At 41.3% G+C, this 16824-nt stretch overlaps 1 protein-coding gene across 5 annotated transcripts in view; it reads right to left on the reverse strand.

Annotated features, from left to right (window-relative positions):
* The window catches only part of CFAP61 (cilia and flagella associated protein 61), a 150733-nt gene extending 133940 nt beyond the window's left edge, over positions 1-16793 (reverse strand). For 4 of the 5 annotated variants that reach the window (XM_082234208.1, XM_082234209.1, XM_082234206.1 and 1 more), the window contains exons 1-7: positions 16740-16793; positions 13727-13892; positions 13490-13640; positions 8162-8238; positions 6971-7038; positions 5146-5272; positions 1645-1777 (exon numbers count right to left, since the gene is read on the reverse strand). In XM_082234208.1, the coding sequence (XP_082090334.1) occupies positions 1645-1777; positions 5146-5272; positions 6971-7038; positions 8162-8238; positions 13490-13640; positions 13727-13884 (714 nt within the window). In that variant the 5' untranslated portion in view covers positions 13885-13892; positions 16740-16793. Of the gene's footprint in view, positions 1-1644; positions 1778-5145; positions 5273-6970; positions 7039-8161; positions 8239-13489; positions 13641-13726; positions 13893-15989; positions 16053-16739 lie in introns of those variants that run through there. The other variant, XM_082234207.1, reaches the window with a different exon arrangement.
* Between the last annotated feature and the right edge of the window lie 31 nt (positions 16794-16824).

Below are 16824 nucleotides of genomic sequence, written 5' to 3' on the forward strand. Positions count from 1 at the left end.
GTGTAGATTTTCCAATGAAAATGCAAATATTGTTCTTTGTTGTTATCCTAGTGTAACAAGTTGAAAAGGAGTTTGTGGCTCTGCATGGTTCATGTCAACTCTGCAGTGTAGTCTGCTATTAACATTGCAGGTGAAAGGTTAGGACAAATCAGAGATATACACAAGAAACTTGCAACAGAATTCAGTATTATTATACCTGAATTGGAGGTACAGACAGCAATCAGGGAAGGAGGACTATAAAACAGATTGCAACAGAAGCACTGGGGAAGGGAGTGATCAACTCATTATCTAAAGGCAATGTTTGCAATCAAAATGCTCCCACTTTGCGCCCACAGGTATTCATTAGTTGAGCGTAAAATGAAAACCCCAAGTCAAACTGGGTGCCAGGGGCTGTGTTTTTATTGTTGCATTTATATCCAAGCTTTTTTTCCTCCAAGGAGTACATGGGATGGGTCTCCCGCTCCTCATTTAATCCCCACAATAACCCTGTGAGGTAGCTTAGGGTGAGAGGCAGTGGCTGGCCCAAGATCACACCCAGTGAGCTTCATGGCCAAAAGGGGATTTGAACCCTAGTTTCCTAGGCCCTAGTTCAACACGCTAACCACTATACTAGACTGTCTAGATATTTATAAAGTGCTGTTGAATGAGAGATGAGATAATTTTTTCTCCAGTTGTTAGGCAGACTCCGTAGTAAGTAACTTTTTTAATGGAGTTGTGTTTTATAAAACCTCATATTTTCTGTACTACTATCCTATAATGTAACTGTAGCAGATGATTTAAAACGGAAACAAAAGCCCAGAACCAAATATCCCATAGAATAAAGGAATCAGTTCAGTTCAATATAAAGAAATTAACAGATGCCAAACAAGCATTAAATAATTCTATATTAAAAAGTGAAAAGCCAGTAGAATCCTGGTTTTGCCAACTCAACCCTTGATACACCAGATTCTGCTAAGCTCTATCCATGATTTACCTAGTGCCAATCAGCTTTTCCCATGCTCTGCCCTTGACATGCCAGTTTGTGCCATTCCTCAGCCTCACATGGGAGGGGCAGGATTTTTAAAACCAGAAGTTAACAACCCTAAATAATACCAAAGACTTATGGTATCTAAAAATATTTCAGCCTCTAACTGCTTCTCTGCTGCTGTTATCTGCTGAGCACACATCCATTTTTCTGGATGCTGTATTTCTTTGACATGTGATGCAAATGCGTCTAAATAAGTAAAATTTCAACACTAAATTATGAAAGATAACACTTATGACAAATCCTGCCTGGAGTCATCTATCAAAGGTATGCCAAAGATAGAATACATGTATTTAGCAAGGTGGGGGCTACCCATTGCCTCTGCTTTATTTTCCTTCTCAGGAGAGGTGAATTTCTGTGTAAATTTAAGATCAAAGACTGCTTGGATTATTTCTTTCACAGAAACAGAGGTGTATTATAAGCAACCCTGATCATCCAAACACTGCAGATCATATGCAAAAAATGAAGTGATGGCAATGTGTCCCAACCTCCAGATGAACTGTTGCTCTCAGGTATTTGGAAATTAATCCAAGCCACCCTCCTATTGGCACATACAGTAACCATCAAAAAGGCAAAAATCAGTAGACCAGCAGTTATTTTGTAATAAGATTATGACTCACCTCACAAACTACAGCACGATTCTCTTCATCTTGTGCTTCTATCAGTTCAGCAAGGAAGTAATCTCCATAGGTTTTTCTCAGGGTATCATTGTGGCGTGCAAAGATAGGGGTGAGATCATCATGGTCTTCCACTCTACAGATGAGATGACTTGTTTAAGAATGTCTGGAAACAATCTACATTTTACTTTGCAGAAGACAAAGTTTGCAAAAAATCATGTGGAAGGTGTTCAATGTATAGAGGATCTTCTTAAAATCAGGATGAGCATTTAGAGTAGGTGACCTTGAAATATATTCCAGTTAATTTGATATTTCAGTGCACTTGTGAAATGGCCCTTGCACCCAAATTCAAATCATTCAAATGAATGACTTCATTTGAGCCAAAGCTTACCACATACCAACAAATTTCAGTTTGTGTTTCAGCACTGCAGCATGCAAAACAATAAAACAGGCACAGGCAAACTCGACCCTCCAGATGTTTTGGGACTACAACTCCCATCATCCCTAGGTGGTCCCATCAGGACCAGTGGTCAGGGATGATAGGAATTGTAGTCTCAAAACAGCTGGAGGGCCAAGTTTGCTTATGCCTGCAATAAAACAGAGTTTCTCGGATCACATTTAGAATGCCTCTCTCTCAAAAGTAATGAAAAAATATCAGTTATTTTCCATTCTCTCTCTCTCTCTCTCTCTCTCTCTCACACACACACACACACACACACACAGTTCCAAGAAGGTGAACATGTTCCATGTTAGAAATTAGATACAGCAATTTTTTTGTCTTACATAGCAGATTATTACTAGGATTAAACACTTAAATAACATTTTTAATATTGAAAAATATCATATATAAAAATGGTTGGATTTCACTTGCTCATTCGTGGGAATAGCAAATATGGTCTGTAAAAGAGTCAGAGTCACTCTGATAACTGGAGATCTGAAAATGAAGAAAGACTGGATATCTAAGTGTCTAAACATGTGATGTGTTAAGTTTCGTAATAGCAGACAGGATTTTAGTAAAGAGAATTCAAATGGAAAAGAAAAGGGTGTCTCCCCTTCACAGACTTGATCAGCCTCAGATTGGTGAAATGCATTTGACTTGGCAGCTAGGAACATCTCTTTACATGGACAAGCTGTTTACAAGTAAATCTAACTTGGCTTTACAACACACACACACACACACACACACACACACACACACACACAGAGCTATTGATGAATGTATTTTTGATGCAGTAGCACATTCTAGAAGCTCTGTTTACAACCAAATTTATTTTAAAAGCAGCATAAAATTAAGTAAGCACCTTGTATACGCAAAACTATACAATCTAAGTGCTCCTGGAATCATCTGCAAAATGCCTTGGTTACTTGGAACAAACCGCTCATAGGTTGGAACAGAACACCACATAAGTTATTTGATCATAAAAAGTGGGGGCTTTAAAAATACCGTATTGGGTGCTCGCTTTGGCAGCACATATACTAAAAATACCGTATTGGCCTGAATATAAGCCTCACCTTTCCCCCAAATTCCAACCGTGAAAAGCTAAATTGCGGCTTATATTCACGACCTTAAGGTATGCAGCCAGGAGCACGGGGCAAACAGCGCCTGGAGCATGGCAAAGCGGTGCCCGCCCTGTGCATAGTCCCCCGTCCTCTCCCCCAAGGCTGGGAAGGGAGAGAGCGAGGAAGGGGAAAGGCCACCGGCAACGCAGCGCCCCCCCCCCAGTATGCAACCAGGAGCAGTGAGGAATGAAGCGACTTATATTTGGATATTTTTTCTTTTTTTCTCTCCCCCCCTCCAATTTTAAAGGTGCAGCTTATATTCGGGCCAATACGGTACATAACAAAGGAGAAGGCAAGGGAATGTTGGTGATATCTTTTCCAATCAAAATGGCACAATACCATTCTGGCACAGATTACTGTGTAATGCTATAGCACACCATTGCTGGAAAGAGGTCCTTGTTAGTTAAGGTTATACTTATTTGCACTGACTGCAGCCCAGAGATGGGAGTTCCCTCCCTTCGGAGTCTCTTTGAGCAATGTGAGAGACACTTGGTTTGCAAGCAGAAGGTCCAAGGTTCAAACCCTGGCATATTCATGGGTAACTGGGAGAGACCTCTGTGAACTTCTCGAGAGCCATTTCCAGTCAGTGTAAATAGACTGTTTTCTATGTCACTGATGACAAACTTTGTGGGGACTGATTAGCGATTCTTTTGCACTGTCGTCATCCAGCATCTCTAGAAAGGAAAGGTGAAATAATAGACAGTAAAAGGAGAAGGGGGGTAACTGGAAGGAAGGAAGGAGTATGGAAGGGAATGAAAAGTGCCCTCCTCCTGCCACAGCCATACACCCACCCCAAATCCACCCATCAAACTGACATGCCATTAACTAGCATTTAATTAAACTGAATTTGGTAAACAAACCCAAAGCTAAAGAGTGCTTTTAGACACTGTGTTAATGTTCTGATATGAAAAGTACTTCTGGCCATTCATTAATCCCCTCCCTCCAAAGGGATTTCTATAGCACAGGTTCTTTGTTACAAGGCTTATGATGACCTCTACTGGTGAACTAACTATTGTGTTTCTTCCATTTTGGTACTGCTAACTCATTTATTGCTTGCTGGTATTTGAAAATATCATACAGTTCAATAAACTATTTCAGAAATCTACTAGACAATTGAACCCTTGAAAATGCTCCAAATCCTATAATGAATTTAATATAAATCTCTTCATAATTTTTTTTTAATGATGTGCATGGGATGAATGAGAACACTTGCTGAAGTTAAAGAGGTCTTGTTGCCAAAAAGGTGGTAGACACACAGCGGACTGGTTCACAAGACAAACCTTGGCTTAGTTCAGTGCAGAATGGGAACAAAAAGAACCAGTGAGAAGCAAAGCAACTGTGAGCTCCTCTTTGGGAGCCAGCAGCCTGCATATTTTGTGCTCCCTATAAGCCATAGGTTGGCGTACCATATCAGATGAACCAGGCCAGTATACGTCAAATGGCAGGTGGGAGTTCAATTCCTCCATACAAAAACAACCAGCCAAAAACACTAGAAACTAGAATGATTCTCCCTCACACTTAGTTTTATACATATAGAAGGGGTTTTTTTAAAAAAAATGTGGCAGAACATTCAGTCATGTGCACCCTCATCTGAAGAATAAAGTGCTGGAGTTCAGACACAAAAAGACTGCCCCAGTGAGAACTAGGCCACAGGAAGTTCCAGCATTTAGAAATTGCTGGAGAATGAGAACTCTGAAATATCACTGGTTTCTTTGCTTATGTAATACAGAATTTCTTTGCAATATAAAAAATATTCCACTTCGTATTTAAACATAGGGAAATTAGCCAACTCATAACCATATAAATTATTGACCCAACTAAAACTTGGAAAGGAATGAAAGGTATATATGAAAATGACTGACTTAGAATTTGTGAGGCTACAAATGAAGAAGGGAGTAGGAAGTTAACTATCACAAAAATCACATAATAATGCATAACTGTTACCTGGCACAGCGGACATACAGCTGGGGACAATATTGGTGCCTGTGTGACACATACAGATTACAGTCAGAATCCCATGTTGAACCTGCTATGCTCTCCACTGGTGAAAAAGCAGTTGCCAAGTCTATGCCTGAAGACAATAAAATATTCTGAAAATGATTCATGATTTGCACTAAATATCTTCAGCCACTAGTAAACATGCTTCAGTAAACAATGGTTTCTGGTACAAATCTTGCTATTAGTTGAACATTTTTAATAAAGAGTGACATCACATATTTAAAGTGAAATAAGGATTATGAACCAAGATAGGCTGGATGATTCGTGTTAGTTTCTCAATTTTTCCTCATTATACTTTTTTATTAATTCATTATAAAATGAATAACTACCAAGAGCTTTTGAACAAAATATGAGCTCAAACCCAAGCTAATACTTTTATATTAAATGTTGATATCAGAGAGGACAGAAAAATTCTATAAATTTTGACTCTTGTCTTAATCAGTACACACGTGTTTCCATATCTAGTATATGCTAGACCTGCTGTTGTCATTTAATCATGGTATATTTTCCAGATGCTCTTATTATAAAATATTTTACTAGTTCATTGTTTTTCTCAACTTTTGGCAGGTATTATCCAGTACGGATCAATAAGTATTTTTTAGAGTGCATGTTCTGTCTAGATGTATAGAATGGCTTTTTACAATAATATTAAAAATATAATAAAATAGTATAATCCTATACATGTCCACTCAGAAAGAATTACCTGGTTGTTAATTTAGAACTAGGTTTTGCAAAGATGTAGTTAATGACTTGTTAAGGTTTCCAGTATGTTAACACTGCCAAGAACTAACAATATATATACTTATAGCCCGATCCTGCATTGGAAGCTGGTGTTGTATAGGGGCTACAGCATGAGGGCAAGTTGGGAAATGCTTGCTTAATATCTCATTTCAAAAGGGAGCCTTCATCAAGCCATTATATCTCAGCTTTAGTCTCCCTCCTGCTGTTATAAGAATTACTGAGACTATGTGAGATATTTTGGGTGGTATCCAACTGAGTCGCACTGAGAAGAGACCCATTGAAATCAGTGGGCTTCAGTAATTATTGACAAGTAGTTTTAAATAATTGTTTATATTGGTACCAAGTAAAATATAGGATCTGGAGTTCAAGCTGAAGAACTAGGATAGTAGGACACTATATTTGCTTCCTCTTTTACCAATATTGAGAGCCATCTAAGCATAGCTGTCAACATTTCTCTTTTTAAAAGGGAAATTCCCTTATTCTGAATAGGATTCCTTGCAAGAAAAGGGAAAAGTTGACAGCTATGCATCTAAGGCACAGGAACATGGGTTTGCTGACGAGCTTTCACATTACATCCAGGAGTGTATTGGAGGAGCCCATATTACAGGACTTTTAGGGAAGTAAAATTGTAAAAATAAAAAACAATGCATAGCTGTGCACACTTATGCAGTTTGAAGGCCAACTGCAAGCTACTTGTTGATATGTATCATTTTATTTCATTTTTAAAGGCTCCATTGATCCTCATATTTTTTTCCTCCACTCAGAAAAACTGGGGTGGTGGTTTTATTTTTATTTTGACTAAATGAATAAGTGGTTGGAAAAAGATTAAGTAGTCCCCTCCCCACAGCCGACCATCCCTCCCATAGATGCTGTTCCTTGGGGGTGAAAAACATGTTTGGGAAAATAACTACATTATTTAGGCCTTAGATGATCTGGCAAAAAAACCCCACACCTCTGCTTGAAGCACAACTATTCAAGAGAAACCATGCCACCAGCTCCCTAAATGTTTTAGGACCTCAACATGTCTTACCTAAATCCTCCTCACAAGGTATAAAGAGAAGTATGAAATGTAGCTCTGGGATAGTTTTAAAAACAGTCCTGAATAAAAAAGAGAATTGTATATAGCAATAGTTTCTGTTTTAGCTTTGAAAAACATTTATTTTGCACTCAAATATTGGTTATTGTGTTTGAAATGTCTCTGTTATCTTATGATGGGCAATAAGATATAGTAAAACAGGAAGGCATTTTTACAAAAGGAGAAAGTGTACCACATCAAATGATGAAGAAATTCCAGAAACAATTTATTTTAAGGCCAGATGAGAGCTTGCAGAAAACCAACCTGATCTCTGGCTGAAGCAAATAAATTAAGCTTAATCATTCAGGCAAAATCTGCAGGTTTCTTATTAAACTGAGGTATGAGCTATAGGAAACTTAAGAGGTATTATGTAATTCAGCCTTATCCTGATTTCAGGCCAAGGTTATCTAAATGGAGCAATGAGTTCTACCAAACACACTTTTAATATTCCACAGGAAACTGCCCCACAGCCTACTGAACAAAGTGGGACTACTGTCACGATATCTGCTTCATCCTATTAAAGACTGAGTCCGTATACTTTATATGGGATTGAAAGAATTAACTGCAAGATGTACTACATGATGAAGCACAGTAAACATTTATTTATTTTCATTCTGATAAATGTTTCCAAAGCTAACCTAACACACGTTATTTTTCATAAAGAAGTCTGATTTTGTCCTCTATTTGGAGATTTCAGACTGTATTTTTCTTGTAATTTCTGTTCAATCTGCACAAATACTGGCTAGCTGAGCAGAAGACAAAATGAACCAAATACCACATGATCAAGTACAAAATTCAACGTCTGTCTCTATGACACACGCACACAGCATGTGAATCAATACCTCAAAGTTTGTGCAAATACTTGGAACCAGTGGCTAATTCACACAGATCTTTTTGTCTGTCACTAGGAAGGTTGTTATGCTTGTGAGAACTAAAATAGATAATGTAGAAGTTACCTGTTTACCTAACCAAGACTCTCCTTGTGACAGTAAAACTTAAAAATAGAGACTGAAAACAGCATTGCCTACAATCCAGTGAATATTTGTACATACATGCTACCAGCTAAAATGGGATTTAAGCACTTTCATTTTTACTTAATTAAAACACCAACCAGGACCTCCACATTCGCTATATAAATCAACTTACGTCATAATTTCATGGCAACAGTCAACAGCATATCCATCTGTTGCCACAAAAAGATGCATAAATAGTGTATTTAAAGGCTGTGAATGAAAGAGACAAACAATTCAGCACAACTTCCATTCAATTAAATAAATAAATTGCAAAATGTCAACTTAGGCACTGATCTTGTAAAATATGTGTACAAAATGCTGCAACATAATAGTCACATAATTAGATAGCTACAGAATTAAGTGATTTAAAAACATCTATTTAAAGTGCAATAGTATCAATTATGTTCATTAGCAAGGATAACAGTGCAATCCTATGAGTCCTACACAGAAGTAGGCCCATTGATTCCAAAGAACTTACTCTCAAGCAAGTGAATATAGGTTTGCAGATAAACTAGCTTAAATACAGATTAAATTTCCACAGGGCTGCCAGAATAAACACAGAACTCCTGATAGAGGTATCCCATGGCTGGAAAAGGTTGCTGACCCCTGCTGCTATTCAGCACTGAGGACAGCTCATACTCTAAAGAGATACTGGATTAACAGCTATGGTTTTGTGGAGCTAGACCTTTAATGAGCAATATACTATTTCGAGGGCTGTATTATTTTTTATATTCAAAGCAGTGGCAAACATTTTCAAGAGAGAAGCTTCAGGCAAAAGTTTAACCCTTCCCTTAGCCACTGGGCTCCATTCTCCAAAGCTGGGATGAACTGATGCCTTAAATGTCAACATGGGAGGCAAACACCTTCCCCAATGAGAGTTCCAAATGAGGAACTGCAACTGATAAGGCCCTATCTCATACCACTATGCCATGGGTCATATCAAAAGGCAGGGCTTCCCTCACTGATCTCAAAAACTTGGTTTGGCAGCTATTGGCGTAGGTGTCCCCCCTTTAAGTACTTGGGCCCCAAGCTTTTCAGGGCTTGTACATCAGCACTAACACCTTGAATTGGGCCCAACAGCTCGCAGATATTCATCTCCTTGACAACTGATGGGAGGACGTTCCACAGGGTGGGCACCACTACTAAGAAGGCACTCTGCCTGTTTCCTTGTAACTTCACTTCTCATAGTGAGCTTGATCTCAGTGTCTGGGCTGAACAACTGGGGTGGAGACGCTCCTTCAGGTTTACAGTGCCAAGGCCATTTAGGCCTTTAAAGGTCAGCACCAACAGCTTGAATTGTGCTCAGAAATGTACTGGGAGCCAGTGTATATAAACTGCCCAGGTCCAGGAACATATGGTGAACAAGCCAGAGCTGAGTTTAAGGCAGTCTTCACCACTAAACCACCTGGGTCTCTCGAGAGAACTTAGAATTCAGGAGGACCCTGAAGATATGCCCCTATTCCTTCTAGGGGAGTGCAACCCCATCCAGAACAGGCCACCTGCCTACTTTTGGAACCAGAGAACCAGTATAGAAGTCGTGTCGGGATTCAGTTTCATTTTAATTAGTCTAGCCCATCACTGTCAATGCCACACACAATGGTCCATCACCTGTACAGCCTCTTCTGATTCAGGCGGAATGGAGAGAGCGAGCAGGGTATCATCAACACACTGGTGACATCATATTCCAAAATGTCTCCCCGTGGTATCACATAGATATGGGGGACAAAATGGAACCCTGTGGGGGTCCACAGCCACAACTGCCAAGGACCCAAGCATAAGTTTAATTATTTAATTTAATTTATATACCACCCTATACCCGCAGGTCTCAGGGCAGTTCAAAGAATAAAATCAGAATATAAAACCACAAAATACATGATCAAAATAACAACAACAACAACTGAATAACACCCCAACATATTAAGTCCCTCAAAGTTCTCTGGTAGCGAGCCAACAGGTAGGAACATAACCACTGTAACATAGTGCCTCAGCTCCCAAGCCACAGAGTCACTCCAAGAGAATACTGTAGTTGATTATGCTGAATATTGCTAAGAAAACCAATAGGGTAGCACTTCCCTCAGTCTCCCTCCCAGTAATGGTCATCAGAGGATGACTAAGGATGTTATGCTGCCAAACCCAGATTGAAACAGATAATCTGTTCCATCTGAGCATGTCTGCAGCTGACCATCATCACTTTCTCAATCAGCTTGTCCAGGAAAGGGATGGCTGAAACTGGGCAAAAATTATCAGGGGCTGGGAGGACCTTTTCAGGAAGGGCTGCACCACCAATACTTTCAAGTGGGAGGACATCAGTCTTTCCAGCAATGAGGCATTAACAATTCCCAGGACGTACCCATCAATTCCCTCCCTGCTAGATCTTAGAATTCATCGTGGGCAAGGATCAAGGGAACATATGGTTAGCCCAAACCTTGCAGACATCTTATCTACATCATCAGCCTGCAGTAAGTGAAACTGATCCCATAAAGTTTGACCAGAAAGTGCTCTAACCATCTCCACAAGACCTTCATAAACTGTAGTATTAAATTTGAGTGGAAACCAGCAACTCCTAAGATGGACCATCTTAATTACCCTACCCCTATAGTGGGAGTCAGTTTCAGCAATCCAAATTTCACAAGACAGCAGGGTGACACATATCTATTCTACCGCTGGATCACTCATGATCTGCTCAGCAGGAAAGACCAGATCAAGAGCATGTTCTACAAAGACTCTCCTCCTGGAAGAGAGGGGAGTGGTTGTGGGCGGGAACCCGAGCCCCACCTCTAGCAGGGGGCGTTAGCCCCCTGCCTTCCACTCACCTGGGCTGGCGCCCACCCCCATCGGCAGGCACCCAACCAGGTGCCTCCGAGGGGGCGTGTACAGCAGCCTAAATGCTGTGGCGCCAGCCCCTCCTCGGCCTCACTCTTCATCATCCCGTTGCAAGTCACCCACCCTCCACTCCCTTTTAGCTCAGGGTCTTAGTTTTCCTTGGCCTTGCTATGGACCTTAGGTTGGTCGCCCTTGTTGTCCGGGGGGCCTGGTAGGAATTTTTCCATTTGGCATTAGGCTTTTGGGTTTTTTCGCCTACCTCGTAGCAATCGTCACAACTTTTGTGGTATTGGTGGGTAGGTTAGGCATTGGACTAATGTGTTGTGGTGTCAAAGAGCTAGGTGTGGCCATCACCTATGCCTTCAATTTTTGGGTATTCCGTTAAAGGAATCTGGTGGTCGTGTATTCTGTCCAATGCCTGCTTGGCGGGAGGCCATGGCACGACCCTCGGTGACATCAGGGGAGAGCCTATAGTTGGATTAGCATCAACAGGCTACACCTACTGGTGAATAAACCCCCCTTGTTTCAGACTCACCCCTCTCTGAGGGGTGGAGTCAGCTGACGTAATCCAATGCCTAAGCCAATACCTTTTCATTTGCTGTAATCAATAAAGTTGTGGCCTTTTTCTTGCCCATTAACCTTATATCACGTGTCCTTGTGTATTCATTCCACTTTGGGGGGATCGGGTCCTTGAACCACAATAAGGCGATAAAGAGGGCAGCTGAATGAATTGATTCCAGTGGCAAGCGAAGTGATGTCCGCTACAGACTAAGAGAGAAGTGCAGAAGCAATGGGGATACATCTTGGACATATATATATATATATATATATATATATATATATATATGTAACGAGAGCGGGAAACTGGTTTTAAAGAAATTGTATTATATGAAATTAATTCAGTTTGATTTGTAATAATTAATAAAATCAATAAAAATAATTGGCAAAAAGGAGCATTTTCTACAATGAGTGCTGGGCCCATGATCAGATAAGGTGGAGCAGTTGCAGGACAGTGGAGTAAGTGGTAGATCAGAACAAGACCAGAAGCACTATAGAAGTTTACTATGAATATACGATGGCTACTTAAAAAAAGGTAAAGAACTCCTGGACGGTTAAGTCCAGTCAGAGGTGACTATGGGGTTGTGGCTCTCATTTCGCTTTTCAGGCTGACGGAACTGGTGTTTGTCTGTGGACAGTTTTCCAGGTCATGTGGCCATCATGACTAAACCGCTTCTGGTGCCATGGGACACCGTGACGAGTGCCAGAGCGCATGGAAACACCATTTACCTTCCCACCACAGCGGTACCTATTTATCTACTTGCACTGGTGTGCTTTTGAACTGCTAGGTTGGCAGAAGCTGGGACAGAGCAAAGGGAGTTCACTCCATCGTGGGGATTCGAACCACCGACTTTCTAATCAGCAGGCCCAAGAGGCTCAGTGGTTTAGACCACAGCGCCACCTGCTCGCCTTATGATGGCTATATATAGTGGCAGTGAGAATATATGTTAGAAGACATGTATATGCTTCTGACAGCAAAACTTGAGGGTGCACATGCTAGCTAGATAGCATTTTCATGTGAAGAGTGTAACATCAATGTGTAAATTCAGCTCTGTTCAGAATTGTGGGGGCTTCTCCACAAATAGGCAAAGAAAGCTGAGTGGAGATTATACAGGTGCCACCTACTTTGGCTTTTTGTTGTTTTTCTCTTCTTATCTTATACCTTCCTCTCTCTACCAACACTTTGGGAAAATTAGCTGCTAAAGGAGATATATAAAATGCATGAAGAAAAGTTCCATTTGATAGTCTCTACTTTTTCTATTTACTTCAGGGAGTCTTCTAAATTCTTTTACCATTTAGAGCCCAGCATGCACAGAGGATGGTTTTGACATGATCAGTAGAATAGACAGACAGGATTTGAGTTGGAGTGTAAAATAAGCCTCTTCTTAGATTCTATAGATCCCACCCCCTTTGGCTTATGACCAAGAAAATGTTTATTTCCACTTATCTTCAAACTGTAGTACATCTTTCCAATGAAGAGTGTGGCTATTCTCCAATATATTCATTAGGTATTCCACAGGAAAGAGGCAATGAATCAATGAATTAAAGCAAAATAGCCTGGTTTGGACATAATGCTAAGCCAAAATATGGCTTAGCATAAATGAGCAGTACAGGTACAGAGATCAAAAACCAGACTGCCTCACTAATCCCCTGTTCTGCTGTTGTTATGTTATTAAAAGTGACGCATAGCATTATATGTGAATCAGGGCTTGTAGTTTATTTGGTGTTTACTACTTATGGTTTGCTTGGAATAAGACAAACCAAAAGCTGAGATTCACACATAATGCTAAGCCAAATCATGGCTTAGCTCCACGTACTGTGGCAACAGCAGGAGCAGGACAGGAGTGAAATGGCTGCATTTTCACTCTGTGGAGCAGCACACTTGCTCATTAATGCTTAGCAGTGGTTTGGCTTAGTGTCATGTACATTTCCACATTTACCTTCTTGAACAGGACAATTAAGATTACTGTACTCAAGCATGCACAGTATAAGTGGGCCTTGTCTATTCTCTGCAATGACCACACACAATATGTAAAACCTTTATCATTAACATTTTGAAGGGAAAAAAAATGTTCCTTACCGTACACTTGTTTTGAACGTAATTTTGTTCTAAGTACTGTTCCCAATTGGCTTGATCAACAACATCCCAGTTGGGATAGTCCAGAAATACAGCATGAGCAACAGTTACATTCTTCTGATTAACTAAAGTCACTGCAAGATTGGCTTTTTCTCTGTAAAACAAACATTTAACTTTTGTTAATGAAACAACTAACAGGAAATTAGATGCACTATAAATGGTTGCAATGTTGCTACTTACAAAAGATAGATGACATTAATTCTGCCAAATAATCTTTCTGTATTGTATTTCATGTGTTGGACAATATTAGGAATATCATCGGATTCTGTTCTTCTAGCACTGAATATGACAGAAGATGGTGGGGTAGATGATGCTGTTGCAGGAGACAGTGAAGACATTGTGCATTCTGCAGCAAAAAATAAAAGAAAATATTTCCTATTCTTCAAATAAATGACTGACAGTAAAACATATCACTGAGAATCACAAAAATGAATTTATAAAATTTAAACATAAAATGATTTCAACAGCCAGATACTAGCCACATTTCCCTGAAAGTAGGTCAGACGTATTTGAATGAAACCTACACTTACAATGAAATAAGCTCACTTAGAATTGTAGACTGACGTTTATTTGGTTAGGATTGGGAAATTTGTGATTTATGCTTTATCTGAATAAATGTTACAGAATTTCTATAACTGCTCTGCTTTCACAAAGCAGGTCTACAACACCACCACAGAGTCTTCTTGTATTTGTCAGCTGTCACACTTAAATAATGGGAGTTACCGTTTTGTACAGAGACTGACAGATCAGTCTAATTCTGTTTGGTTTCCCTTTTGCATGGTTTGCCCCTCATTCCCTTCCATCCCATTTCTGCATAAATGTGTGATAATAAAAAACCACACAAACCTCTGGATCCCCCCCATCCCCCACTTACATTTTCACAACATAGTCTGCCATTTACAGTTTTTATAATCCTGGTAATAGCTGCTTGGAGCAGCTAGGAAGCAAAGTTCTTGTGATAAGAGTGGAAAACAGAGCTACAAATGGTCTTGGGAGCACTCCACTCAGAGCAACTCATAGAACTTCTGGGTATGTGTATGTAGATTCCTATGAAGAATTTGTCTGATCTGTCTGTTATCCAGGTGGTGTGGATCAGGTGAATTCACCTGAAATAGAGAACAGGAGAGGAATCCCACCAAATTTCTCCAGAATCCCTAGTTTTGTAAGGTTATGCTACTGTCCTTAGCACCACTACAGAACTCTAGGAATGGCAGTTGAAGTAGCTGTCTGTGCAAACTGATGGGAGAGTAGGCCTAAATGTATTGAATGGAAATTATTTCAAAGTGAAGTGTGCATAGAACTGGCCTGCCTCAAGTACATTCAGGTATAGAGAAGGAAGTTGATAATTTTTGGAGTGTTAAAAGGAGTCAAAAACATGAAAGGTTACACTAACAAGTGCACACTATGAATTACAGACTGAGGTTTAACAATCAGAAGTCTGGTGGTCTTGAGATATTTTCTGATGCGAGTTTTGGAAGTGACACTACAGACAGGAAAAGCACGTCTGGAGTTTGCTACATGTGCAATCAGGGTCTATTTGATTGGTCGTGCAAGAAGCAAACAACAGTTAGCTTGAGTTCTTGTGAAGCTGAACTGAATGCACTGTCTTATTCACTTGTGGATTGTGAATGGTTGTTACAATTGTGTAAAGACATGTAAAGTGTCCAATCCAGGTTTATCAGGACAACAAAGCATGTTTGGCTTTGCTGACTTCTGAAGGTTGTAAGCAAAGCACAAAGCACTTGCAATTGAAGCTGCAACATGCTAGAGAATGTGTTCAGAAAGGACTCATAACGGTGTCCTACATGCCAGGTAATGAAATTCCTGCTGATTTATTGTCCAAGGTTGTTCCAAGGGATCAGCACTGAACCTGTATAGAGAAATTGGGTTTGTACTGAGATTGTACTGACACGCTGCCCAGTGGTGTTCACAGAAAGGGGGAGGATGTTAGTTTCTGTTCTTATCACTGTGCAGCTGCTTGGAGTCACAGGACTCTGTTTACATTCCAGGGCTTCCAGACTGTTGGAAGTTTCACGGGAGAAGGGAGACGGATGTGATGTTTACTGGTTTCCTGTTTCCTTTGTTCAGTTGCTCTCTGCTTTCATAGAGAGCGGATGTGTTTTTTGTCTGTGTAGTTAGGATAATAAAACTCTTTGCAATGTAGCCCAAACCTCTCGTCTCTTCCCTGTGCTGGGAACTCTGCTGAATGGGGGAACGTGCCTTGAGGCCTTATCAGAGGCTCAGGTCATTAATCATTCGTCGGAGGGCGATTCCGAAGGACTCGGCCAGCCGGAAGATGAGCTTTATCAGCTTGGCCAAGTGGAGATTCCGACACTAGCTTACTAGGTGGAGATCATTACAAGACATGAGCATCTCCAACCTGCAGGCTGATGCAATACTGAATTTTATCACCTCATTGCTGTTCTTGGGCTGTTCTACAGACCTTATGTAACAGAGAAAGATGGTGGAGTTATTGTGAGGAGAGTTCTCTGATCTGCACCCTGGATGAAAGAGTTCCAAAGTTTTACTGCAAATTGTCTTTAAACTCGGTACAAAAAAGCACACGGCATAAATACAAACCAACACATTGCTCTTACACACAAACCAACAACTAGCAATGTTGTTCAGTTACCTTTAACTTCTTATTCTGAATATAGTCCAAGATAAGCAAGTTACTTCTGAGAGAGAGCCAGCCTCCCAGTTAACATAAACACCAAAACAGAGGCTCCACCCTCTTCTTGCAGCTTTAGCCGCGCCAGCACCTCAAGGGGCTTCAGCCACTCCTGAAGCAAAGCGAGGCCACCGCCTCCCGGGGCAGCAGGATCCCGCCCAGGCCCGCCTCGCCCACGGCTGCCCCTGGGGAGGAAGGGGCGGGGGCTGCCCCCCTCAGGGGTCTCCACCTGCCGCCAGGCCTTGGATTCCCTCCTTTCCTCCCTTGTTCCTGGGGCCGCTCTGCACCGACCCCGGGCGAATCCCGCCCCGCAGCAAGTTCGGGGTTCGCCTCAGGTGTCAACATGTCGCCGCGCGTGACGTCTGGGTCGGGATGAGGGAGCCCTGCCCGGGAACCCTGTTCACGCTGCCGGCCTTGGGGCTCCCAAATGGCGGGGTCAGACCAGGTGCCGCAGCAGCTTCGAATCGGGGATCCCTGAGGGTCACCTGGCCTCTGCGGGGGGGGTGACAGCCGGGGACTCACCTGCCCAGCCGGGGCTGCCGCGCTCCGCCCGCGAACTGGCTCGGACGCGCTTGGCCGTTGCTATGGCGACGCGGAGGCCCGGCCT

The sequence above is a fragment of the Podarcis vaucheri genome (assembly GCF_965113315.1).
Source record: "Podarcis vaucheri genome assembly, chromosome: 8".
NCBI classification, from domain to species: Eukaryota; Metazoa; Chordata; class Lepidosauria; order Squamata; family Lacertidae; genus Podarcis; species Podarcis vaucheri.